Raw genomic sequence first — 26,567 nt, 5'->3', positions numbered from 1 at the left:
AGATAAAATATCAGATGCTTTGTTATAGTTTAAATCCTACCACAGTAGTTTGAGAGGTCATACCTGCTCCTGTCTTACAGACAATGGGTATGGTATTCAGACGCTGTCTTCAGGTAATTCTTTTGAGTAATTCTGTTTCTTTGAATCAGAGCATCTGCATTATTCCACTGATATTTCTAAAAAGATTTTTTTTTCCTTGCCATTTTGTTATGCAAAAAGCATTAACGTTCCATTTAGAAGCACAAGTGTTACTTTAAATGCTCCTTTTTTGGTTCATGTGTGCAACAATGTTGAAGTATCGTCATTTCTTAGTAAAAAAATTAAGATGATTTTTGTATAATAAATTACTTGGACGCTGCCCTTGTGATACTAATAAGTCTTATGTCAAAAAGTAGCAGCAATGTAAAACATTTATAATGAACATTGTATGTGTATGTGCTGCCTGTCAGTAGAGATAATCAGTTAAATTCACTTTAAAATGTATTCACATTTTTCAATCCAATGAAATCAATTTTTCATTGTAAGTTAAGAGCTACAATGATGTTACTTAATATTTTAAAATTATTAGAATTATATTTTCTGTCTTGGAAAAGGTAAGTCAATAGGCTATTATATGAAAATTGTTGCAAAAAGTAATTTTAGCCTTGATGTTGGCATTTCTTAAGAATGACTTCATAAATTATCAAAGATAATATGGAATAACAGCTTTATTTCCATAACTGTGGCTTAAGTTGTTTGAAGTAGATTGTATCTTTTAGAGTTGTGGTGTATCGGAAGTATAGAGGACTCATAAACAATGTCATGCACACACAAATGCTTTTTAACCACCCTATTTTTAGACTCATTCACTTAATCATCGACGAGCAGTTCCAGGCCGTAAAAAACAGTTTGACATCCTTCTAGCTGAACACAAAGCTCGATCCAGGGAAAAAGAAGTTGCAAAAGACAAAGAGCATCCACCATCTGCAAGAGAAAGCTATCAGAGCCAGCCCACACCAGCACAAGACTCTCTGTCAGGATCTTCAGTGAACTCTGGGCAAGAATCTAAAGTAACATCTCCTGCAAAATCTAGACCACCAAATTCTGTACTTCCAAGGTAAGCGATTCTCCAGTGTGGAATGTTGCATTCTGAAGGTGCTGTAAGAAATGTCGTAGTCTTTCATACAGCTTATTTTATAAGCATTCGGTACTTCTTTAGGCTATTGCATGATAAAACATATTAATATAAGAGTTTCTGCTAGCAGTAGAAGATGGACTATGCTTATATTAACCTAAATCTGTCCATGGTAGCCTGTGGTCTGATTGGGAATGAGGTAAGGAGTGGTGTCCACCCTCAGCTCAGAATCGCAGAATAACTGCATTTTTTGGCTAAAATGGTCAGTAATAATTAGGAAAGTTTACATTCAAGTAATTCTGGCACATTTGGGAATAAAAGTCTGCATGGATCAGGGTAGGTATCAGTGGTGAAATTCTGCACATTTATGTAGAATTTTTCTTTGCAAATACTTCACCAATTACATCACTGGAATGTCTTGTAAAAAAAGGTGTAATTTAGTGTAAATGACAATGTAAGCAACTAGTTCTTAAAACTATTGATTTGCAACTATCCATAGCATGTCTTTTTCTCATTTTGAAGATGTTTCTTAGAAAGGACAAAAACAGTCTTCAGAAAGACAATGCAAACATCTAAAGACACCCCTTTAGAAAAACTAGTATGAGGTATTGGATCCTGCTGAATTCTAATTGTCCTCTGGTAAAGTTCCCATATGTTTTGTTTGTTTGGGGTTTTTTTTGGTACTACTTTTGGCTGGAGTAGATAGAACTGAACTAGTGGGTTTTGTTCATATTGTTTCATATTTCTTTTCTTTGCAGAAGGGTTGCTCAGGATTCGGTGCCCATTTGGGGGCTTTTGTACTGACAGTCCCTATTGCAAAGAGATACTTGTATTTGCTATCTCAAGTCTTACAGAGACAGCCATTTCCAATGTTTTCTGTGTGTTCATCAAGCCATAATGAAATTTTATTCATACAGTGGTAGAGGTGGGCCTTACAGGGTTTGAGTGGAAGGACAACAAAAGAATACCGATAGATAAATTGGTGACAAGTCTGCATAATTCTTGTAAAAGGAGTGACCTTACACAGTCCTTACATAGAGAGAAGCACAGAGGGACAGGCAGACATTGGGTTCGGTAGGTATTATAGTCAAAGAAGCAAAACTGGAATGCGATTCAGTGACAGTCAGCTAAAGAAGTTGCAAAGGTAGTGGTACATGAGGAGGATGATTTTAGCAGTCGTACATGGTGTTTGTACAATCTACACTTCTGTTTCTGCTGCAGTGCCTCTGTTCTGTCATCCTGTCTGTTTTTGCAAGCAGCCGTGCCAGAGGAAAGCCTTGCTACCTCTCCGCAGGGAGCCAGCAAGCCTCCAGCTCTGCTGCTTCAAGAGGTTGAGTGCTCCCTGCTCTGCTGAGGCAAAGCTTGCTGGTTTCACTGGTGCTGACTTGGCTTGACCTGGCTGACTTTTCCTGAGGGCTAAGGAGCACTCGCACAATGTATCCCTTGCAACAGCAACTGCAGCAGTTATTTCTAGCTGATAGACATCGGTGAGCAATCCCTGCTCAGTTCAGAAGAGGGCACCTATCCACAGTCTTAGTGACTGCTCTGTCCTGATGGCATAAATTCGTGAGATTGAAGAAGATCTTCTTCAGATTTTGCTCAACGTGGACATCTCCTCCAACCTCAGTGGTCCACATGCGTACTTGGTTGCACAGACTGTAATTAAGAATCCTTTTCCACCCCCACTTCTAATCTAATTTGTTTCCAAGCTACTTTTGAAAGGCAAGGCACCATCACGCCGTGTGGTGCAAAGGCATTCCCACTTTGTTTTATTGGATTTTAGACAAAGGTAAAGAAAACCTACATGCTGTAAGAGGTCGTCCCAGTTACTTCCCTTACTAATCTAGCTGTAGAGGGTGTCAGCTAAACACTTACTATATTTAGTACACTAATTTGAGTAGGGTTGTGGTATGAAATAAAATTTCATAACTGGACCTTTGGGATTAAGCGAGTAGAGTAATGGCGCAATGTAAGAAGATTTTACACATCTGATTTTTGTTTGCATTTTTAATATACTTTGCCTCTCTCAAGATCTGAAATGCAACTTCATGGCAAATTTAAAATTTCAGGCAATACAAAGGCACTTCTGCTAACATTAACATGATGATAACCTGTGATATATTTCTGACAAGACCAAATGTCAGCTGTTCTGTATCTTTTACTGTCCTTCATTATGTGATCATTTCTGGTATAATTTACTTTGATGCTTGACTCCGGCAGGTAGGTTTACAGAGCCTTTGAACACTGATGAATTTAAATGTATATTCTCCTTCTAGACCGTCATCTGCAAATAGCATAAACAGCAACAGTTCTTCAAACCACAGTGGGTACGTACCAGAACTGCCACTGCCTTCCATGGGAGGAGATTTAACGAGCAGATTGTCCAGTGATGAAGGAGAAGCGGATGGAGCTGAAGAATCTGAGAAATTAGACTGTCATTTTTCTGGACACCATCCCAGACCTCTTGGGGTATGTGTCTGTCTCTGGCATGCCTTGCCATTATTCTTATGTAATTGGAGAGGGGAGAAAAAAAAGAAGTAATTTAGTAAAAATGTAAGGAATAAGTACCTTACATTCTGAAAACTGTATTCTAAAGAGAACAAATACATTTAACAGAAAATGGCATGGGTGAGATAAGGTAGGAGGAGAAGACTGGTCAGTGCATGTGACAAACAGGTTGCAGGACAAGATGAGCAGCAGAAAATCAGAAGTTCTAGTTTTAGATTTTCCTCTCAGTAGACTGCAAGCTCGGGTGTAATTCTGCTAAACTGAGGAAAGTTGTATTGTTTTAAATGTGACATGAACAGATAATCTCTTTGTTGTCATAATTCTTAGGAAACTGTACCTTGCAATTGGTTATAGCTCTGAAAATCATATGGCAGCAAAGGGCTATTACAGTGCTGTGTTGATTTTTGTAGTCTGGTTTGAAGCAGTAATTAAATATCATTTATGTGAGTGTATATGGACTTGCTTCATTCATCTAAAAATGGAAAGTCTAGAGCACGGCATAGCCCATCTGCTCTGGTGGTGGCTTAAGTATGTGCTTCTCTGGCAGCTGTTTTTGTCTTTCTCCCATGTTACTGAGAAATTTCACTGTAAGTAGTAAGAGCTGCCTTGTGGTGTTATCTCTGCAGTGTGAATTTGTTTACACTGTACAAACCAAGAAGCAATGGGAGAACTCTTGAACTTGTTGGTTCTCATCAAAATTGAGCCAAGGAATAAAATTAATGAAGACTTTGCTTGTGTGTTTTCCATATGATAGGCAGGATAAAACGAACACTGTGATAACTGTAGCATTGTTTATGTTCCCTAGAGCAAGGGAGAACTTGTTATTGTCAGACATCAGGAAGACGTATGAGCTGAACACAAAACGACTGTCAGATGAAATTCTGTATTTGGTTCTTACACAGAGAATAAGAATTATTATAGTCCATATAATACTATGAAATGCAGGAACCTCCTGCTTCATTGGTACTCTTGTATTCTACTTTGTTTTTGCTGACTGCTTCTCTGTGAATTAAAAACTAAAGGCTCACTGCATGTGCCTCCACACAGTTTAAAAAATAATCTAAGTGCAGCCAGTTCTTGTACAGGCATCATGAGTGAGGCATGGCTGTCAGTAGCCATTTTGTTTTGGGATCCTAGTTTTGTACCAAGGCAAATCCCACCGACTCATCTGTTCTTTGAAATCTTAGCATCTCTCAGCTGAAGCAGTTACTGATAGTGCAACTGTTCTTAGTCCGTATCAACGTGAAGTCAGAAAAAATGGTTTAAATTGCCTTCAGCACAGTTCATGCTAACTTGCTAAATTTCATATTGAAGTAGACTGTTTTTCTTACAAAGTCCCTTTCCCAGCTAGGCCTTAGTAGTTGATGGGGAAAAGGCAGCAGCTTCTTAAACTACCTCTTAGTGGTAACTGATCTGTGTCACTGGGAGGTGAGGCTAGTTTATCAACTTAGGTGTGGTTTTAATTAACCTGTTTAACCTTGTCATGAAACAGACTTAAGATGAACAGTTACAGTCACCACTCGCTGTCCATTAAGCTGAAAAGGATTTTAAACAGATGCTTTTCTACTGCATCAGTAGCTTCTGCTCTCAGCCAGAATTTGTGTGACTTGGTCCCTGCATGATGAAGAGTTGTCTTGTTTTCTGAGGATGATTTATAACAGGTTTCTCTCCCACAACTAGGTGTTGCGGCAGTTCTCCACGTAATGTGAGATCAGTAAGACTGAACTGAAGAAAGGGTAGATTCCTGATCATACCATTTCAGTGTAGTAGGACTTTTCAGGATGTGTTCCAGAGGAAGCGGTGCAAATACTCCTGAGCTCTGCAGAATTCTCAAAATATTTACTACTCCTCTAGATGATTTTCATACACTGTGAAGAGTGTATCCAGTGTTCTGTTGTAGCGCAGGTGCCATGGACAATAATTTTTTTTTTTTACTAAAATGTCACTGGTTTGTTTGTTTATTAAATAGATACTAAAGGTGCTCCCATTGCACCTTTTTCCTCTTCAGTTATTTTTATTCCTGTTACACGATTACGCGATTTAATGTGCACAGAACGGTGTAACTGCCTTTCTGAGGCAGTATTATTAGCCAGAATTGCTTCCTTAGCAGTACCTCAGCATTTATATTCTTTCCCTGTCAGACATAGGTACCTGGTAGTAAACTGACTTGTTAGTGAAGTATGAAGTATACTTTAAACTAAAATGAAACATTATGCACATATTTCATATATCATGCAAAAAGTATTTATGCTGCAGATAGCGAAAAACACCTTTTTAAAGGTGTTTTATATGCATGATACAAATTACAAAGGTTCCTTGATATATAAATTATAATTATTTTATAATGTAGAAACATTTTTTTATAAACAATGTTGAAATATCTTTTCTTTCAGTTTTGCTCATATGGCAGTCGCTTAATGGGAAGAGGGTACTACGTCTTTGACCGAAGATGGGACCATTTTCGATTCGCACTAAACTCCATGGTAGAAAAACACTTGAACTCACAGATGTGGAAGTAAGTGGGATTTTTACACTTGGTGGGTACTTTAACATTTTTAGTTCTGTGAAACTTCTAAATTAAACACTCCATGGGAAGCGTTTGTAAAATTTCCTCTGTATTAAGGCATAGCAGTAATACGAGTACAAATTTTCTCTTTTCTGTTAAGGAATATGCAGCACAACAGGACAATCTCCTATTCTGATGTAAACTTCTTCCAGATTTTGGACTTTTTTTTTTTTAGTCCCTCTGAATCTGGGGAGGAATAATTCAGTAGTTCTGTTAACATTACTTAAAAGCATTAAAGCTCAGTGTTTTCTGGGTTTGGAGATGTGTTTTGGTATCATATCATTTTATAACACACAGGTTAGATTTTACCTAGATTTTTATACCTGTATCATGTACCCGTATGGCCCATTCAGTCTTGGCTCTTTAAGACTCATGTGTTGTAAGATAAGGAACTTGGTATACGTTGCCTGTGCGTAAGATGGAATATGATAGTTTTTTAGTCTATAATGCCCTTACTGGCTTTGGGGTCTTAAAATTCTGATTATTACTCACTCTTGAAGCACCTCTATATCACGTAAGCAAGTTCCAAGCACTATACACTTTGGCTGCATAGCTACATTAAAATAGACTGCACTCTTAAAAAAGATGCTAATTCTTTAAAAAAAAAAAAAAAATACTTGAACAGCTCATGGCATGTGCAGATAGGATTCATTTTTTGGGGGGTATTCTGCTACAGAGTATGCATTCTTCTTCCAATGTAATGACACTAAAGTGCAGTGTTTCATGTCACTGTTTATTATCAGGACTGTGTTATATTCATTGGATGCCAGCCATTAGATAAACAAGGTTTGATTTTTATTTAAATATTTTTTTGAAACACTAAAGCTTGGCTTGTCTGACTAACCTGGTAACTTGATGGTAACAGTGCTACTGTGCTGGGAGACATAGTTTGGAAATGGTTGGGTTTGCCGTAAAAGGGCCAGTTTCATGTCTGTTTAGAGGCAGATCATGTTTGATCTGCAAGGGGTTCCTCTCTTCTGCTTTGTCAATTTGGCTGTTAACTAGTGTTTCTTGCCTTCCACAAATAAAACTAATTTGGTTTCCTTAAATAGGAAGATTAAAACTTGTTATCTATTGACTTTGTTTGTCAGGAGAAAAGATACTCAGGCATCTAAGAAAATGTGTCACTAGTATCACTACTATCATGAAAAACAAAAATAACCTCTGTAGTAGCTATATGATACAAGAAATAAACAGGCCTCATCCTGCTCCCACTAAATCCAATTGTAAATGTTTTCCCAAATTCTGGCTGTTTTCTGTAATCTCTAATATTTTAATAAATTCCATCCGTACTTACTTATCTGTATAACACAGGAAGCTCACAGTGCTTAACCCCTATTGTATTCTTCTACTGTCCTCAACCCTCCTCTGGACTGATCTTTTCCTGTCTTCCCCAAGCAGGGGTATGCCTAAAGCTGTTCTTTTATAACCAGCACTAGTGCAGCTCTGTAGCTGTGGCTCATCCAGTTGAGATAAAGGATAAAGGGATGCAAGGCCATATGTTGAGAACGATAATAACATTTACAAAGTACTTTTTATCCCTTGTTCTCAAAGTACCTTACAAAGGTGGGTAAGAATTATTGGCCCTTCTTTAAAAAAACCCTGAGGAATGGGTCTGAGAAGCAGCTTTGTTTGCGTAGCAAGTCACAGGCAGTAGGACTTCCTCACTTCTGGCGGCATGGACTGTATGTAATCCCTTATGTAATTGTACCATAAACAGTGTTCTGTCTGAGAGTCTCCATAGGAAGAATACCAGGAGAGAACACTTGTAATTAGGATTCATTTATGATAAAACAGCAGAGCCAGTGCTGCTCTTTTATCATATTTCTTTGAGGGCAAGAGTAAGCCTTTAAAAGCTGAAAAGGTGTCAGTAGTGAGGATAACAAGGGCAGAGTTATGGTGATGTACAGCTGCTTAACAAAGAGAAATAGGATTAAACTGTGAATTAAATTTTAGTCTAAATAATGAGAAAAGCTCACATGATAATTTTCCAAGAGACATTATGGAAGTCTGGTTCTTTGTTAACACTGGACTAGATAAAATAATAGAAGATGATGGCTGAATAGAAAGGAATTTGAATGCATTCTATTAATTTCACAGGTAATATTACTAGATCATATTCTCAGAATACTATTCAACTAGTTATAAAGCTTATCAAGCACTGTTTAATATTTTGTCAATTTTTCAATATCAGTGAAATTAATCAGTAACTTACCTAGTTAATCCCGTCTAACCAGCTCCCAAATGAGCTGTTGGGAATAGCACTGCATTTGGAAAGGGATGATCTTTCCTCCTTTCCTCTTTAAGCTCAGTGATTAAGTGCTTCACAACCCCCCAAACTGGCTCATTTACTACCCTCATCAAATCTAACCTGTGAGTTTAGGTTGATATTGAAACTGTTCCACAACTTGAACTTTCAAGCAAAACATACGCAATGAATGAAACATAGTGATTAGAATGTTTGTAGATTCCACCATCAGGCATTTAATTTGCATTTTTTAAGTGTTTGGTAAAATAGGAGAGGAATAATGGAAATTAAATTTGTAATAAAGTGATTAAATTGTAACGCTGTACTTAGTTGCTACATGGGGCACTTGTGCTGAAGTGGAGCTCAGTTCTGGTTTAACTGAGTTGCACAGTTTAGGGCTCATGTGCCATAACAGAATTTTATAGAGAAAATTATGCTGCATAGTTCTTTACCTAATCATCTTCTGTTAGATCTCCAATGCCTTCACAGATTTAATGTGCCTTATTTCAGAATTAATTTTTAGGAATATTACTTCATAATCCAGCTTTCCTGAATCTTTACAATATTAAAACACATGTGGTTTGCATTTTGCTGTTTGTATTAAATCCTAAAGAACATCAGAATGGAATTGCAAGTTTAAAAAGAGGGAAAAAAAAATCACAAGTAAAAGCATTTTTAAGCTGTTGTAGAGTGCAGAGCTGATTTTGAACTCCTAATATTAAAATATATGTGATTGGTAGAATAGGAATCAAAATTACAGTGAATTAGGTTTGCCTTTTTAATAAGTTGGTCCTTCCCAGAAATTGTTTCCTATCTGCATTGTTCAGATGGAATTTTTTTATGTATCTAACTCTCTGCTGCTTTTTTTTTTTTTTTTTTTTTTTTTTTCTTTCTTCTCTGTTTAGGAAAATTCCTCCTGCGGCAGATAGTCCCATGCCTTCTCCAGCAGCGCATGTCTCCACTCCTTTTCCAGCATCGGTCTTACAGCCTTTCAGCAACCCCAGTGCGGTGTATATTCCTTCAACACCTATCAGTTCAAGAATCACTTCTTCTTCTTACATAATGACATCAGCCATGTTATCAAATGCAGCCTTTGTGACGACATCAGATACGAATTCCATTATGTCACACACTACAGCTTTTCCTCATGTGGCTGCAAGCCTAAGTATCATGGACTCAACTTTTAAGGCGCCATCAGCTGTGTCACCAGTGCCAGCAGTCATCCCTTCCCCATCCCACAAGCCATCCAAAACAAAAACCAGCAAATCCTCAAAAGTGAAAGACCTGTCATCTCGAAGTGATGAGTCTTCAAGTAACAAAAAGAAAAAGCCGCAGTCGTCATCATCATCGTCGTCATCGTCCTCGTTATCTTTACAGACAACTTCCTCATCTTCATTTTCAGGGTCCCACAAAAAGAACTGTGTCCTGAACCCCAGTTCCACTTTGAACTCCTATCAGGCTACATCTTCCTATAACAGTATGTCTGTGCACAATACAAATAACGGAACAAGCCCACTCAGTGCCAAATCGGAGCCCTCAGGACGGACTTCATTATCAAGTAGTTCAGCAGACTCAGTGAAACATATGAGCATGGTAGTAAGCAGTATTGACTCTTCTAATCTGTCTGTATCTTCTCTTGTGCACCACTCAGGGGACCACTCCCTGGGAGCACATAATGCAGTGTCTTCTCTACCCCTTTCTTTTGACAAATCAGAAGGAAAAAAACGTAAAAACTCTAGTTCTAGTAGCAAAGCCTGTAAAATCACTAAAATGCCTGGTATGAATAGTGTTCATAGAAAGAGCACTGCCAACCTTATTTCTGCGGTGCCAGATCCTACAAGCAGCTCCATCTCTCGGCAGGTAAGGGACTCTTCCAGTTATTTTTTTGCAGGTCATGTCTGACTTACTTGAAATATTTCATGCATTCTGAAAAGAAATACTATGTTTGCTTCAGATTGTTTTTCATCACACAACTTACTTTCTAGGTTAATACAAAAACAAATTTGTATTTGTTTTGTAGCAATCATAGAAAGATGTTTTCAGAATTAAAAAAAAAAACTTTCGTAAAATATTTTTATGAGATTTTTTTTTATTCAATTAATAAAGTAGCCACTTGTATCTCTGAAAGTAAAACTGAATGTCCATAATGGATAAATAATTTTTAGAAATTAATTTTTTATCTTAATTCTCATCTCTCTGAAATAAATTGTGTCATTAAAACAGGAAGAAAAGAGTCAGCATTTCTGTTTGTTTCTTTCCCCAAACTTGTTGCTGATTCATTTCTTAATGTTATGCAAGTCTCCTCATTTCTCTTATGTAAAACACTTACATCTACCTTTCCCCTGGGGAGAGTCTGAGATGCCTGACCTCAGATGCTGTTTCCTGTTTGAAACTGTAAAAGTTAAGAGATTAAGATCTTAACCAGATGACCTTTAGTGGACATTTGGTTATCTTTTATAGTGTGCATGTGTTCAGAATATTGAAGTCAGTGCAACAGATAAGGTTACACACGCTTACTTAATTGTCACTAGACTTCTCTGTCCTTATATAGCATCACTGAAAAAAGTATGTGTGAAGTAAAATTTGGTGGAAAAACTACCAATACAATCTTTATAATGATATACTATTTCATTCTGCTACCGTGTCCAGTGCTGTGCAGTACACAGAAAACAAAGCTTGGCCCTGGCATCTGGAAGACAAAACCAGAGAAAATAGAATACCACAGAAAATCCAGAGAAGGTAGCTTAGGCAAAAACCCTCATTTCCTAAGGATATTGCACATAAAATGGAATTTGGAAATGGAGAGGGTCAGGTCTTGGGCAAGGCAATCCATAGGTAGTAGCAGACAGAAATGAGAGTGGAAGAAAGGAATAAATGAGTTCTAAAACTGGTATAGCAGACAGAATGAAGGTCTCAAAGAATGGCTTAGCAGGTATATTTTCTCTTTCCTACTTCCAGCAGAGGTGCAACTGACATGACTTGTTTGGCTTTTAAAAATGGATAGTGGTATCGTCCTTCTATTTTAAGCCTTTTAAAATTGTCCTGCAATCAGAACTAATCTTTAAGTCACTGAAGTCAGTGAAGGATGCTGTAAATTCTTCATTCTGTCACACATCTGATTTTTGAAATATGTGTGTACCCAAAAAGATTAAATTGCCCTGAGATACACAATCTCAAATGGGAGGGAAAAGTAAGTACAAATTGTTACTTTGGTACAAACATCAGTAGTAGGAAATGGATTGTATCGTCTTTCCACAGTACATAGACTGTATCTGTAGCTAGTGCAGTCTGAGGAAGTCTTACAGATATACGCAGGAGGTTCTGAGTTCAAATTCTGACTCCCCTAGTTATTAAATCTGTTCCTGTGGGACATTCCTATTCCAGTTTGTGATGTATTTCAGCATGTTGCACAGTAATGGAAGTAAATAAACCACAAAGAATCAATCAGAGGTCTTTTCTGAATATTTGTAAATATGTAATTCACACTAATATTTTTTTCCTTAAGTAAAAGGTTAAATATATGTAATGACTGTAATGATATACAGATTTTTAAACATAATGTTTTTATATACATGTACAGGTGCATACATATATAGATGTATACATGCTTCTATGTGTGTGTATATATGTAAAAGTTGGTCACACTTTCCTCTTATATTGCTGGTCTTTGGAGCTACACTAGTAATCAAAAATAGGAGGTGAAGTGGAGTTGATTGTATTTCAGATGTCTGGCTGGCAGCTAATTGTCTTTGTGACAAGGATACCACATTGTATGCAATACAAAATAGACATTTCCTACTGTTTATTTGTGCTATAAATAAATGAAATTTGTACCCACTTAAGCATATGGGTCAAAGAATATTACATACTCTACATGTGAATATTAAAGCTCTGGAGAATACAATACTTGAAATGACTTTTAAGCTGTGCTGTTTTGACTTGCTGTGTTCTAGAAATGCAATCACAGTAAAAATTCCACAAAAAAAAAAATCAGTATTACTTAAAATTTTGCTCCTGTTCCCTGATGTAATAGGGCAAATTAAATTAAGAAACTAAGAACACAGAAAACAGTTCAAGTGACTGGTGATAGGCTCAGGGTTTGGTTTTTTTTTTTTCTAATTTAATTCAAGTCTGGCCTGGATAGATAGTAACTGAAAGTCTTAACCATGGGGTTTTGACGTATACTTTATTTTTAAAGGGGGGGGGGGGGGGGGAAGGGGGGGTTTGAGTCTTGGCCTCATCCTAATCCTTTTGAAATAGTGTTCCCATCTTTAAAGACCCAACACAACTGGGAATATTTCTTTCTTATTTTCACTGAGTGCTGTTCAGTCTATCTGAATTATTACCCTTCTGGCCTGGAACACTGCCCTTCCAGCTCTGAATGATGACAGGATGGTAGAGCAGCTCCAAGCCGACCACAGTGCTGCAAGCTGTGTTGCTGCTTGCTTTGTGTTAGTCGTAGGAGCACTGAATGAATGAAAGCCTAAAGAGGTGTAATATTGCCTCTCATCATTCTAGGATCTCAGCAAGTCGATTTCCTAGTGGCTATTTTTCCATTTAAAAGATGGACATGTATTTTATTGTGGAAGGGTTTTATGAATGTTATAAGGGTGGATGTAGAGAAGAAAGGTTTGCAGGTGTGTTACGATGTTCTGAAAAGCTAGGAAAGATTTTACAAGGTCGTGCATCTTTAGTCAAGATTTGCATGTTACTACCTAGAGAACAGCTGTGGCATGTGAAACAACAAGTAAGGGAACAGGATAGGCAGAGGCCTACCCTTTTAATCTTTGGGCACCACGGGAGCTGCCTTCAGAATTGGCTGTAAATAAAAATCTTAAATATTTCTTTTGGATAGAATGTGAACAGAGAACACTGTTTTAAACAGTCACTGTGTGAGGAAGGGCAGATATGGAAAGGGAGACAAAGGCTACCTTTGACTGTATACATGCAATGGCAAAACAACAAATGATGTTGCAGAAGGGAAGGAGAAAACTGGTATTAGTGAAAGCCCTGCCAGCCAATGCCACAGTGCCATCTATTCAGTAAGAAACTTGCAACTGCATTTCTCACTGTTCAGAAGACAGGTCCTTGCTACCTCTCCATCAAATTATTAAAGCTGACATTACTTGAAGTCCATTGACCTTGTGAATAACTATTCAAACTCCAGTCATCTGCCATTTGTAGGCAGGTGCCCATGGTTAATTTTTATCAGCCTTGTAACCCCTGAGAAACTACTCCTCTGACTCAACAGCTGTCACCCCTTTTGTATCGCAACAGAAATACCTACACTATGGTTATGGGTCATTGTAGAAAAACGGAAGACAGACTGCTCTTGCAGAGTGCTGTAATCTCTCAAGCATTGAAACATGCAGATTGAATATTGAAATATTTTAACTAAGTACTTTAAGATGTATGTAGTATGTGTACTATCAATTTGCGCTCATTCCCAAAGAAATTCTGTGATGCAGTAAATTGATACAATTGCAAATTTAAACCTCTGGAGTTTGATTCTTCTGGTTAATATTTGCTTTATTGAGCAATAAAAAACATGGAAGAAAATGGAATAACTTAGGGCATGCTATGGTGCTTGGGCCTTGCTTTAAACTCCCCAGGAGTCGGGCAAGTCCCCTGGGCAGGAGTCTGTCACCTTGAGCACTCTGTGCTCTCAGTTGCTGACTAGCTGCACTAGGTGACTCCAGTAACTACAGAAACTAGTATTTTGGTCTAGAGAAGTGGGGGGTTACAATCTATATTCCCTCAGTAACTGTTTCTTACGTTGTTTTCTGACCTGTAATAGTATTTATGTGCCTTTTAAGAATTTATTTGAAGTATCCAAGCCCTGAGAGATAATTATGATTCTATCTGAAGTGTATCTTTTGCAACAGCAAAATACCTGTGTTCCAAATGCAAAGCAATTAGTGCCACTTTACACAGGAAAGGGAAGGCCATTACCAGCATCTGCATTCAACTGAGAAATATGCCTCTCAATACTGCTCAATTAATGTCTTTCAGATTGGAAAAAATAGCAGTGTAGCTTTGTCACAATCGAGTCCTTCGAGTACATCAAACCCAGTACACAACAGACAAGTAAGTTGCTTTAAAAAAAAGTGTACTTAAGTAGTTTGTAAGCGGTTTTGAAATATTTTATACTGTAAAACCTTAAAATACGATTTCTTTATGAATAGAATTCTTTATAGAAGCTGTCTTTTGGTGAACTAATATTAGATTTCTCCTCTCACTTAATTTCTTTTCCAGCTATTTTACCCTCCAAGGTTTATGAATAACAAGTTTTCTGCTTTTTTTCACCACCTGTAATACACCTCAGGTTGGCTTATGTGCTGCTCACTGGCTGTTGCTTTGGTGATACAAACTCAGCAGCAGCAGAAACTGTCAGTGCAGGATCATCTAAGCTGATGTGGTTTTTCTATCCAACTTCCCCTGCTGAGCGAGATGGCACAGCAGAGTCCCCAAATTGGCACAGGAAGGACAGCATTTAAAAATAGGCCCAAAGTGAAAGCAGCAAAGGGAGGACAGAAACAGGACAGTGAAGACAGGGCATTTGACTGTTCAGAGAAACTAATCTGAAAGCATAACTAAGCTAAGTATAATCCGAGTTCCTCTTAGACTGTGAGAAGTCCTTAGCGCTCCCACCATACCTGTTTATCACACAGACTACTAGTCAGATAATTATGATAAATTCTGTAACTCAGCTTTTTTGTGAGGACAGCTGCTTGACCTGTGATCCAGCCCTCATCTGTCTGGAGGACTGATAGACTAGTTTATTTTTTTAATACAGCCCCTACTGTTTGACTCTCCAAGTTGAGTAGTTTATCAAGAACTCATTGTCAAGTTCCTTGGTATGAAAAGGTTTCCCACCTCAGCAAGGTGTAGTCACAAGTAAACAAAAATTCCAGAGGATTTTTCTGTAAAACCAGTCAGTATTTTAGAATTCTGTTACATATTCTGGCTAAATTATACAGGAGTAGTTATTCCAAATGGCTGTGCTGCTTAGTTTCTGCTGTGTAGACACAGCAAAAGAATAGTAATGATTGTAGTAATGATAACCCACAACTGTATCCCCATTAAAAATATTCTGAATCACTCACATCTTGAGATGAACAGCCAAACAGTAATTTTTTTTTTTTTTTTTTTTTTTTTTTCTGTTGGTGCTGAATGCAGAGCAGTATATGTATGGAAGAACTACTCTGAAGGGAAAAAAGTGGAAAGTTTCTTCATACTTCTAGGGACTGGCACTTTTTCTGTGTGAGACACTGTCATCCAACTGCCAGTAACAAACATGGGATAAAGCTGTTGTGAACTGCAAAACTGGTTTTGCTTTAACCTCCTGCTCCTGTGTTAGTATAAAATACACACTACCAGGGAGCAGAGCTTGTTGGGTTCTGTTGCCTAGATCCCATGGGGAAAACCTAACAGTGCAAAACATTAATTCTGTGGCAGCCCTATGTAAACAGGCTATTGCTGAGCTTTTCAGCTGCCTGTTTCCGTAACTTTATCAAAAATATAAGTTTTTGCTTGTTTTAAGCCCCACAAACTCTTTATTGTTAAAAATATGTTTCTGTCAGTTTGGTAGTTGAATATGGAGCTCAGAATACAAATACAAAATAAAATCAAGATGTATTAAGTTTTATTAAATTTATTTTTTTTTTAAACTGTAACACAGGATTTTAGAATTTGGAACCATGAATAATGGTTACCTATCTAATAAATGCTTTTCACTGTCAAAATAAATCTGAGCTGCTTTGTTGACAACTTTCATCTCCAATCTAGTAATTCAATAGTCTCTAACTAAAATTTTAGTCTTAAACTGTGCTATAGTATTTCTTTGTTAAGGTGTTATTAATTAGGTAACAGTAAGCGGATCTGCAAGTATATGCTGTGTCAGTAAAGATACTGCTGGGGGAACCTGAGCTCTCTTGTTTTTAATGTTAGTGGTGTTACAACCATGATAAACAGGGAGTCCAAGCGAAGCAAGGTCTGTAGGCAGAGACAATCTCTGCTATACACTGGGGTTTGTAGTTGGAAAAATCAGGCAAGTTTTCACGAATACAAGTCAGAGCAACAGACTTTTAACAATGCAGTTTGAAGTAGAATTGCAGCCGTCAAGCTAAATGTAAGTATAGAGCAGTTACTCTTGACTGCCTCCACTGTGTTACCTGGTCAGGCAACCTGTTGGGGTTGTCTGCTGGGGCAGAGGGGGAGTTAGAAGGGAGGAGATGTTGTTTCTCAAGAGAGGGGAGAGGGGTCCTTAACTCAACACAGGGTTGAGTGACTGGTTGAGTATGAGGCATTCTGGAAATTGCAGTAGGCTGTAAGCCCAGTCTTGTTTAAAGCTGCCATCACCAGTGTGCAGTCCTACTGAGAAAGCTAGCTTCCCTGCTCACCTTCCGAAGGTGTCCAGTCGAGCTGAGAGGACAAGCGGCAGTGCTGTGAAAGTCGCCTGCCACCAGTAACTGGGTGTTTCTCATTATTGAGTTGTGAGATGAAGGTGCCCCGTGGTTGTTTTGATTTCACACAAGTAGTCTCTTTTGGTCATTTGCGATAGTTGTTGAAGTACACTGTACTCTCAGCTACTCCTGTGGGGGACCGGTGGATTGTAAGGGTAACTGTTGTGGGCCCGTCTGCTGTCTCCCATCGCATTAAACTCAGGTTAAACTCAGACGAATTGTTCTCAATTCATGTTTAATTTTAATGTTGCTGCATCTATTTGAGACCTGAAAAGGGGCTTGTATATGTAAAAGCATGCCTGTTTTTCCAACCATTGTTGCTGTAATAAAAAAAATACTACTTTTCCGTATAAAAACTACTTGGTTTTTAACAAACATTAATGGAATGGTAGTTTTACAGTCAAATTATTTGTGCCCGTTAACACAAATTACATAGCAAAAGCTTGTTTTCTCCATATTTTATCCTTGTTCTAGGCTTATAACTAATCAAGTGTTTTTGTCTTCATAGTGCTTTTAGGTGCCTGAATGTGTTAACACTTCCAAGACCTCAGTATGCGGTGGTTTTTAAATACTGAGTAACTAGATCATTTTATTAAGGGAAGGTGACAACATGTATGCTGTGTGGGGATTCCTTGTGCATGAAAACATGCTGTGTAGAGGAAAAGATACTTCAGAGTTGTTGTCTAATTGCTGCTTTTTACTTGTAATGATACACCAAGTTAATGAACATGAGATTTACCGAAGCTTACTAAAATCAGACGGTCCCAAAAGGAAATACAGTTTATTCAAAGCAGTTCCTTTTCTTAAAGGTCTAATGTAATCAGTGAACAGGGAGGGAATTTAGTTCAGGGACTTGAAATAAATTCCTGCTTTGAGTTCTGTCAGACACAGATGTTATTAAAGTATTACATACTGAAAGACATTTTGTGATTTTGAACCTGGCTCTGGTTTCTCTTTTAGAAGACATCAAACCGGACTGGTAGAATAAGGACTCTTCCATAACAAGGAAAAGGAACCAGCCTATAATCTCTAGCTCTCAGCAGCCCTACTCCACAGGGTTTTTCTTTTCTATGTCCTGCAGATGGATTTAACCTTTTATGAATTTGTGGTTTTAAAGAGAATTAAATTTACAGAAAACTGTAATAGTGATTTGTTTAGTTTTTCACTTGTATTTGCCACTGATCTGTGCATTCTGCTTGGTTATGTTTCATGCCTTTTAAAGCTGTTAGCGTTGCAATGCTCCCTTTGTTTCCTTACCAGAACGCAGTGGACATTCCAAAAAAAATCCAGATCATGATTTGAATTTATTTAAAGGATCTCCAGATTTTTTCATTAAATAAAAATTACAGTAATTCTGTATTTAAGCTTGTCCTATGGATAAAAATTGAGTGCATTTCTTAGTAATTTGCAAACAGCTGGGGCACTGCAACTTTAGGGACTAATCCTGACTGGTGCTCTGTACCTACAGCATTTAATAATTTCAGTGGGAGTTCTGAGTGTTCAGCCTCTTCCAGGATCAGGCTCTTAAGGAATCTATACTTCAATCAATGCATAGTGGATTTTTGCACCAAACTGTAATTAATGTTATCAGGGGGCTCAACATGTAAAATCCCCGTATCTTGGTGGATTTCTAGACCCTTAAGATCATAGCACTTGATAACTTCAGTAAACAGTTTGGGTTTGTGAGGACAGGAGTTGAGCAGATTGGCTTGCATTAATAGAATTGCACTGACAGTGTTTCTTATAGGATTACTGAATAATTTTTTAATAAAATATAGATTTTATAATCAGGAAGCCAATACTAGGTACTGGAACAATAGTACAGAGGAGTTAATTTTTATTTCTACAGTGTTAAAAGTGCACTTATATGCTGGTTTATTTACATCTTGGGGAAAGGCGAGAGACTGCAAATAGGGAGATTATTACTACTTTCTTTTTTAAAAAAAGAAGGCTTACGGCAAATTTTAAGACTAAAAAATGTTTAAGCAATTATAAACAAGGCTAGACCCTTTGAAAAAAGTTTAGAAATATTCTTAAAATAAATTTTTATAGTGTTAATTTTGTAATAATTTATGTTTTGCTATACTTCAGAGCTAACTGACTGGTATAGTTTCAGAAACAGTATGAAACTTAGGAAAGTTTAAGCAATGTTTATATTTTTAAAATGTTCTTTGAATTATGTTTTTATTGTACATTTCTTCAGACTGAAAAATGTGTACATATCTTTGTTATTTTTGCACAATTTTTGTCTTGTTCAGTTTTAGGAGCAGTACTATGTTGATTTTTTTAATTTATTTTGAGTTTAAAAACTGCAGGAGTTTAAAAATCTCAGTAACAAAGTCATCCTCTGTAATCAATGAACTGCTATTTCTAGTTGTTGAGGGAAAACAGTGGTTGTGAGATTCAGTGGTTGCTTCTGAGAAATAATGCTAATCAATGACTGAAGGAGCAATTTTGTAGTTTTAGGAAGCTTTAGCTTTTTCCATGCATCTTTTAATTGGAAAGCTGGAATATGGAGCCCGTCCTTCGAATGCTGCTTAAATTTTTTTTCAACTGGCTTACACTTGACAGCATTTCAGGAAAGTTAAGCACGAAGTAAAATCCCACAGTGTTCTTTCATCATCAAAGAATCATTATTTAATTATATGTATCAAAAATTTCAGCCTGAAAAGTGACATGGAAGTAAACATTTGGAAAAAACAGATACAAACTGGACCAGCCTATAATGCATTATTAGTGTAGCATTCACTTGGTAGTTCTTTTTCTTCCCCATTTGCCTGAAAATCTTGTGATTTGTTTCCAGCAATAGAGGCTCAGAAGCTTTGGTTGTTACACATACGCAATGCATAGGCCCGTCAGCCATAAAAAGCGACTTGGATAACTTGTATGCCTTCTTTTGTATTGATGTAACAATTGTAAATAGTGCTGATCGACCTTTGTAGAGAATAGTTTATACAGCATATTCTATTATTGCTGATTCTCAGTGAACTATTGTTTTAAAAAAAAGAAGAAAAAAAGAAATTTTTCTATTTACACCTTATATTTTGTTATGCTGTTGACCCATGGCACTTTAACAAAACTCTGTGGGTTTTGCATAGCTGGTCAGTCATGGGATATATTAAATAACTGTTGTTGCACAGAAATGAATTTGCACCTGCTATATTGTGCTTTCCTACTACAGATTTTAGAACCTTTTCCAGAAGACTTTTGACGAAAGCATGTCCAATCATTCTAAGAAAAAAAAAAATGCCATACTTGTACAGCCAATTTCTTTTCTACAATCCATATTTTGTAACACTAAGTATTTTCATTCTTTGTCCTGCACCTTTATGTATTAGCAGTATCAAATAGAATTCATTCCATGCTTGTGATAATTGTAAGCAGAATAAATGTCTAAAGTAGGTGTAAATAGTAAATTCTATGGCTTACAGTTTAAAAAAGGAAAAACAGAACAAACTTGTATCTGATTGATACTGCCATGGTTCAACACCGGGCCTGGAGATATTCTCTAGTGAGCGATTGTATTTTTTGTTTTTTGCTTTTTTTTTTTTTTTTTTTTTTTTTTTTTTTTTTTTTGTAACATGGCTTTGTAAATAAAATAATTTATATGTTTGTAAGAAACAGATTGGTTTTGTCATTATTTATCTTTGCAAAGCAAAAATAGTATGTATTGCAAGACTGCCCTTTTCCTTCCCAGAGGCTGAAATACACTGTGCAGATAGCCAGCACTCAAAATTCCATTGGTAGTTCAAAAGATCTGCCCAGCTCTCTGTATAGGGCTGAATTGCTCTGGGATTATTTTTGGCATTTGTGTCTAAAATATTTCTGTACTTACATGTCAGGACACATGACAATCAGCTACTGAGGTTTTTGCACTGATAAATCATTTTTAAATTCCTTTGCTTAGCTGAATGCATTTTCTCATTCCTTATCAGCGTAAGAATTAACTTTGCTACAGCTGCTAGATTTAGGAATTCTCAGTGCAATGGGCAGTACAAATTTATAACCAGTCTCTTTATCATTGTTAATAGTAAAAGTGCAACTTTTATCTAGGCATTAAGATTCTTGTTCTATGTAAAGCCTGTTCCACTTACAGATCAAGTGAGACTTAAATTGTTCATTGCCTTGTCAGCTCTGCAGAGAAGATTGCAGTTTTTTTCTCTCACAGCAAACCTCTTCTGCAAATCTGGGGAAAATGTACATTTTTATGCTCCTTTTATGAAGTATCTGGAAACTCAGTCTTGGAGATACTGTAGGGAAGATGCTCACAATTGCAGTATGATCTTTTTTGAAAGCAAGAAATTTGGACTGCAAACTGCATTTTTGTATGCATACATTCAGAACTGGCAGAGGAGATAGACAGCTGGCCTGCATTACAGGAAACAGTAATCGAAGGAGGAACATTTTACCTTCTAGGTAAACATCTTTTTGTATAGTGTCTTGCGTGTTCTGATACCTGTCACAAAAGCTAATCCTGAACTGCCTCTTTACTGTCCAATTTGTGCCTTGGTCTGAGTTGCTTATATTTTGAAAACTTTTTTTTTTTTTTAATCTTGAGTTTTATCTTTTCCAGTATAGAAAAACCAAATATCATGAAGTAACAGTAGATAGCGAAGTTTCATCTGACAGAGTGGTCCTCATGTATGGCTGAAGAGTGACAACTGTGTTTGTAAGATGCTTTGCTATTTCTAGCAGCCATTAGGAATCAAAGATGCAGCCAAGAAAATGGAATATTGCAGCCATGAGTTATTAGTTGCTTGCCATCATTGCCCATGGCCAGCAAAGGGCAAAGACCACTGAATTTATTTTCCAAATATGAGTCCGAGTAATTTTTTAGCCCTTGCAGGTTCATTAGACTGATTTACAAGCTGTTGTCTATTTGGAGTTGGTTTCCCCCACCCTTTTTTTGGTTATACAAGTATTTTGCTTGTAGGAGTACTCTTTTGCTTCTATTATCTAACATGCTCTAAATACCACCAGTTTCAGAGGGCAGCAGATCACACTGTAACTTTTTTATTCATTGCATTCTAGTTTTTACGCTTCTGTTTTTACCACAGAACTATTTATTTTAGAAGAAAGTCATTGCTGTGTGCAACCAGTATCTGTTTTACTCTTCCAAATCTGTCAGGATTCCCAGTTGGAAGAAATGCCAAATACTGATTCCAGAAATATTTGGAGGAGATTCATACAACAGATTCAGACTTCAGAACACAAGAATGTTTATTTCATGCAAATTTCTATGCTGTTTTGCACCTTGAGTACCTCTTGAAAGCTACTACTCAAAACAAGTGCAGACCTCTTCTAAAACATACTTTCCTAAGTAGAAGAAAGATAAAGCTGATAATTCAGCAGCAGGTCCCTGTTTGCCCTTCGACTGGAGAATCCATGGTAGATGGTATGTATACTCTTGTTCTCATTTTGTAATGCATCACAAATTACATGGGCAGGATTCTTTTGTGTGTGTTTTTTTGTTGTTTATGGCTGATGTGCAGAAATATTTAGATCTAGTCTGTAATCTGCTCTCCTTACAGAAGGGCAAAGGGAACCTTGCCAGAAATAACAATCAGGACCCAGGAGAACTTGATTTGAGGGTAAGGACACCAGTAGCAATTCGAGATGGTGCACAACATTCAGCTGCACCTTGGCAGACTTCCCAAACCTGAAAGATTTAGCTCTGAAATTGAATCTGGGTTTGATTTACTTGGAGCAGTTACTAACATGGTTGATATGACAGCACAAGAGACCAGTTTTTCAGAAAGTTGTCTAGCATGAACAGAGTATATTTACAGAATGCTACAGGTATAAAGGCCTGTTGGTGTAACTACAGTGAATGGCCTGAGGAACTCATGAGTGCAACCCTGTGAGTCCTGTGTCTGTGTCAGCTATTTCCAGCCTGGCTGCTATGGAGGCAGAGGAGGAGACAGAGTAAGCATCACTGCAGAAAAGAAACCATCATCCCTTCCCAGTGGCAAATTTACTCAATGCTGATTTGGAGAGCTGTGTCACAGGTGAGTAGACAGGTCATTGGAAAAGGATTACTTGGGCTCAACCCTTTAGTCTTTCCCACCAGAGATGCAGCATATATAGGCCTGTCAACTTAGTTCTGCAGATACTCTCAACAGCCTATGCAAGAAACTTCCCTTCTGGGCAGCTCTATTCTTAATTTGCAACTATTTGCTTTCCTTTTTCTTTAGTTCTGTCTTATTTTGACCCATAATCAGTTGGGGGGTTTTGTGGTGTGTTTTGGGGTTTGTTTTGTTTTGTTGGGATTTTTTTGTTTGTTTTAATCTTGCCTTGAGTTACTCCTTCCTTGTTAATTCTCTTTAGGATCTGTGTTTGGACTACGAAGCCTGAACAGTAATACCAACACACTGGGCTTGCTGCTTCATTATCAAGGAGACACCAAGAAGGTGCAGAAAGCTGGTTTTCACTTGTGTTATTTTGCAGAGTGCTTCCAAGGCCTACGGCTTCACACCCTGAGCGTGGATGCTTCCAAAGAAAAAAAAACATTCAAAGGGAAATGCTCCATTTGTGCTCTTTAACCTAGAACAAGCCAAGTGCATGTTTGCTCCTGGAGTACATAACAGACTCCATGTTGGGCCTTTCATTGCTAACAGACAATTCTCTAATGCCTGTTTTACTTTGCCCCTAGCATATTATTGGACCACTCACTCCCATGACTTCCACTGCTGATCTTCCAATCCTGAACTCCTTTCATCTGCAGTTAAATGTCAGTGAAGCCTGAAAGATACCAGCTTCTCCATCTCAAGCTTCTGTCCAGGGCCTTTGGGCCCAGACTGGCCTTCAAAATCCCTTATGAGGTTGCCAAGAAAGGAAAAGAAAAGGGAAAAGGAAATTGAAGCACGAAGCAAGTGGGTCAGCACTGATATGAACCTCTGGCTCCAACTCACCACTTGCTCTGACTTAAGGGGATATAATAGCAGCCTGCCAATACCTTTGAGGAAGTCACTAGGATTTCAGAGCCAGGCTCTGCAGTGCTGCACGGTGGGAAGATGAGAAACAATCGACATGTTGATAAAAGGGAGGTTCAGACTGGATACAAACAAGGTAAAACCTTCCTGCCATGGAGACAGTCAAGTGTTAGCACAAGTTGCTTAAGAGAGGTGGGTGCAAACTCCAACTTTCGAGGTTTTCAAACCCAAACTGGATAAAGCTCTGAGCAACCTGGTGTGACCTCAGAGCTGACCCTGCTTTGAGCAGGAAGCTGGACTACAGACCTCCTGTCCTATGATCCAAATGTGAAGAAAGCAATAATGATGCTCTAACTCCTCTCTCAAGGACTCATCTTGTAGGGTCATTTTCTCAGAAATGCTCCCTAGGGCCTTCTTAAGGTATTTTCCTAATACCGAGCCCTCTTCATTGCTCAGTCTTTATGTTATTCATTAACCAGCTTTTTTGGTAGCTGTAATTCTCACTCAGAACTGGCGACACCCAAGACCTTGTCATTGGCGTTTCTCACTCTACAATGTCTGGCGTTTCTCACTCTACAATGTCTGTCCTAGAGAGATATTTCACTGGATTTTTTTTCCAAATCTCTCCCTGAGATATACTACAGAGTTTCCTTTGAATCAATTTACCTGCTTTGTTTCTAAGACAGCATAGGATGAGGCAGAAAACTTACTGTCCACTCTAAGTCTTGTCTTTTTACATTCACAGAACCAAGCACTTAACATGTTCTCCAAGAATGCTAATCTTTCCTTTTGAGGAATTGTGAACATCTTTACACTAAGGATGGCTATCTGTGTAACAGACTAGATGGCATTATTTTCTAAATCTACTATACCCAGTAATCAGCGCATTCTCTATTATAGCATGTGCAGTACTGCAGCTTATATGAAGAGCATGTCTATTCTTGACACCTGTGGGAAACCACCTACATTGACATTCACCTTCACCAAATGTTGATGCATCCAGAAGTGTTGGATTTGGTAGAGCAATGCTGACATTAGGAAGTGCTCCAAGACCTCTTCCTGGTAACCGTGCTTTTACAGGGTACTGACTGAAGTGACTACTGTTAGAGTAGACATGTGGACTTAATGGTCAAATACAGGAAAAAAAACCAGGTTACTCAATCAGTAACACGAGTCTTTGTAGATGCATAATTCACACTTAGTTTTGCTTCCTAACTGCGTGCCCAGCCTTTCTGTTGTTCAAAATGTCTCTCTTTGGACTGTGGGTGTCAGAGAAACTAAGGCGATGGAGATGGATCTCTGATCTCCGCCACCCTGTGTAGTGTGAACTTGCTCTACAGATACTGCTAGAATAAAAGCATCTGTGGCCTTAAGAGCTATGGGCTCAGAGCCACACTTAAACAGACAAATATACTACATATCTCAAAGAATGAAGGCTCCTGCTAAGTAACTTCTTTTTTTGTTTTGCCTTTAGCAAGAGTCCCACTGTAGTTCTAGGAAGTCAGTTTTGTGGGTTTTCAGTCAGCTGGGAAGCAGCCGGTTCTGTAAGAGAGCTAGATCTCCTGATATTAAACCAGCCTTTTTGTGACATATTTTTAACTTCTCTTTGACTAAGAAACAGTAACTGGAAGTATTTTTCTAATTCCTGATATTTAATTTTTCCCAGTATATGATTTTTGATGGCAGGTTTAGTCTTTGTTTTGCAGTTGACTGAGAAAAACAACATTAACAGCTTAGCCTTACAGTCACTCTTGTTCTCGTGGAGGGGACTGGGATGGCAACATGGTGGAGGCACAAGTGATCCAGGCTACTTCTGTAGTACATCAAGGACAATTTCTTGACAGAAGTGCTCAACAAGCCAAGTCTGGCTATGCTAGACATGCTACTCACACATAAGGAAGGGCTGGCTGGGAACATTGACATTGGTGGCAGCCTTGGCAGCAGTGACTACAAGATAGCAAAGCTTAAGATTCTGAGGGAAGCAAGGAAGAAAGATAAACAGTTGAATTGCAACCCTGGCATGTAGGAGAGCAGACATTGTCTCCTGCATGCGTTTTGTTGGCAGAATTGCACAGAAGACTGCCCTGAAGGGCCCAGGGGAGCTAGCTGAAGAAGCACAAGAACAGTCCATTCTGATATGCGGGAAGTTGAGCAGACATGGGAGAAGGCCACCATGGCTGAATGGGGAACTCCTGACTGAACTCAAATCCAAAAGGTGAGTACACAGACTGTGGAAGCAGAGGTGGGCTACCCTGGAGACATATAGAAATGCTGCCTAGGCATGCTGAAGCAGAACTAGGAAAGCCAAAGCTTACCTGGAGTTGGAATTAGTGAGGGATGTGAAGGACACTTTCTGTATATTAACATGGAAGGAAGGCTTAAGTAAAATGTGCGCCCCACTACGTGAGGTGAGTAACCTAGTGGCAAAGGACATGGAAACAACTGAGGTACATTCGGTGCTGCCTTTGCTTCAGGTTTTAACTGGAGACATCCATGCTTAGATCTTTGGGCAGGGTCTGGGGAGTGAGGTACTACCCACATCAGAGGAAGCCCGAGTTAAGGACTACTTACCCTGGACCTATACCAGTCTATGGGAAAAGCTGGGCTCCATTCAAGGATGCAGGCTGGTATCATTACAAGGCTGCTATCCTTGAAAGATCCTGGTGAACAGGGTACAGGGTTTCTAAGGACTGGAAAAGGCAAACGCAATGCCCATTTTCAAGAAAGACCCAGG

The 26,567-nt window shown here is 38.1% G+C and overlaps 1 protein-coding gene across 12 annotated transcripts in view; it reads left to right on the top strand.

The window, feature by feature from the left end:
* ATXN7L1 (ataxin 7 like 1) overlaps positions 1-26,567 on the top strand; it is a 132,206-nt gene that overhangs the window by 101,280 nt on the left and 4,359 nt on the right. For 7 of the 12 annotated variants that reach the window (XR_005932321.1, XM_030015952.2, XM_030015946.2 and 4 more), the window contains 7 exons: positions 840-1,096; positions 3,391-3,583; positions 6,016-6,137; positions 9,342-10,296; positions 14,449-14,523; positions 22,784-22,909; positions 23,554-26,048. Coding sequence is in view for 10 of the 12 variants with exons in the window: in XM_030015952.2 (XP_029871812.1) it covers positions 840-1,096; positions 3,391-3,583; positions 6,016-6,137; positions 9,342-10,296; positions 14,449-14,523; positions 22,784-22,909; positions 23,554-23,646 (1,821 nt within the window). In the remaining 2 variants the exon portion in view is untranslated. The other 5 variants (XR_005932322.1, XM_030015943.2, XM_030015944.2 and 2 more) reach the window with 5 other exon arrangements.

The sequence above is a fragment of the Aquila chrysaetos genome, chromosome 5, assembly GCF_900496995.4.
Source record: "Aquila chrysaetos chrysaetos chromosome 5, bAquChr1.4, whole genome shotgun sequence".
Lineage (NCBI taxonomy): Eukaryota > Metazoa > Chordata > Aves > Accipitriformes > Accipitridae > Aquila > Aquila chrysaetos.
This window is presented reverse-complemented; position numbering and strand designations above follow the sequence as displayed.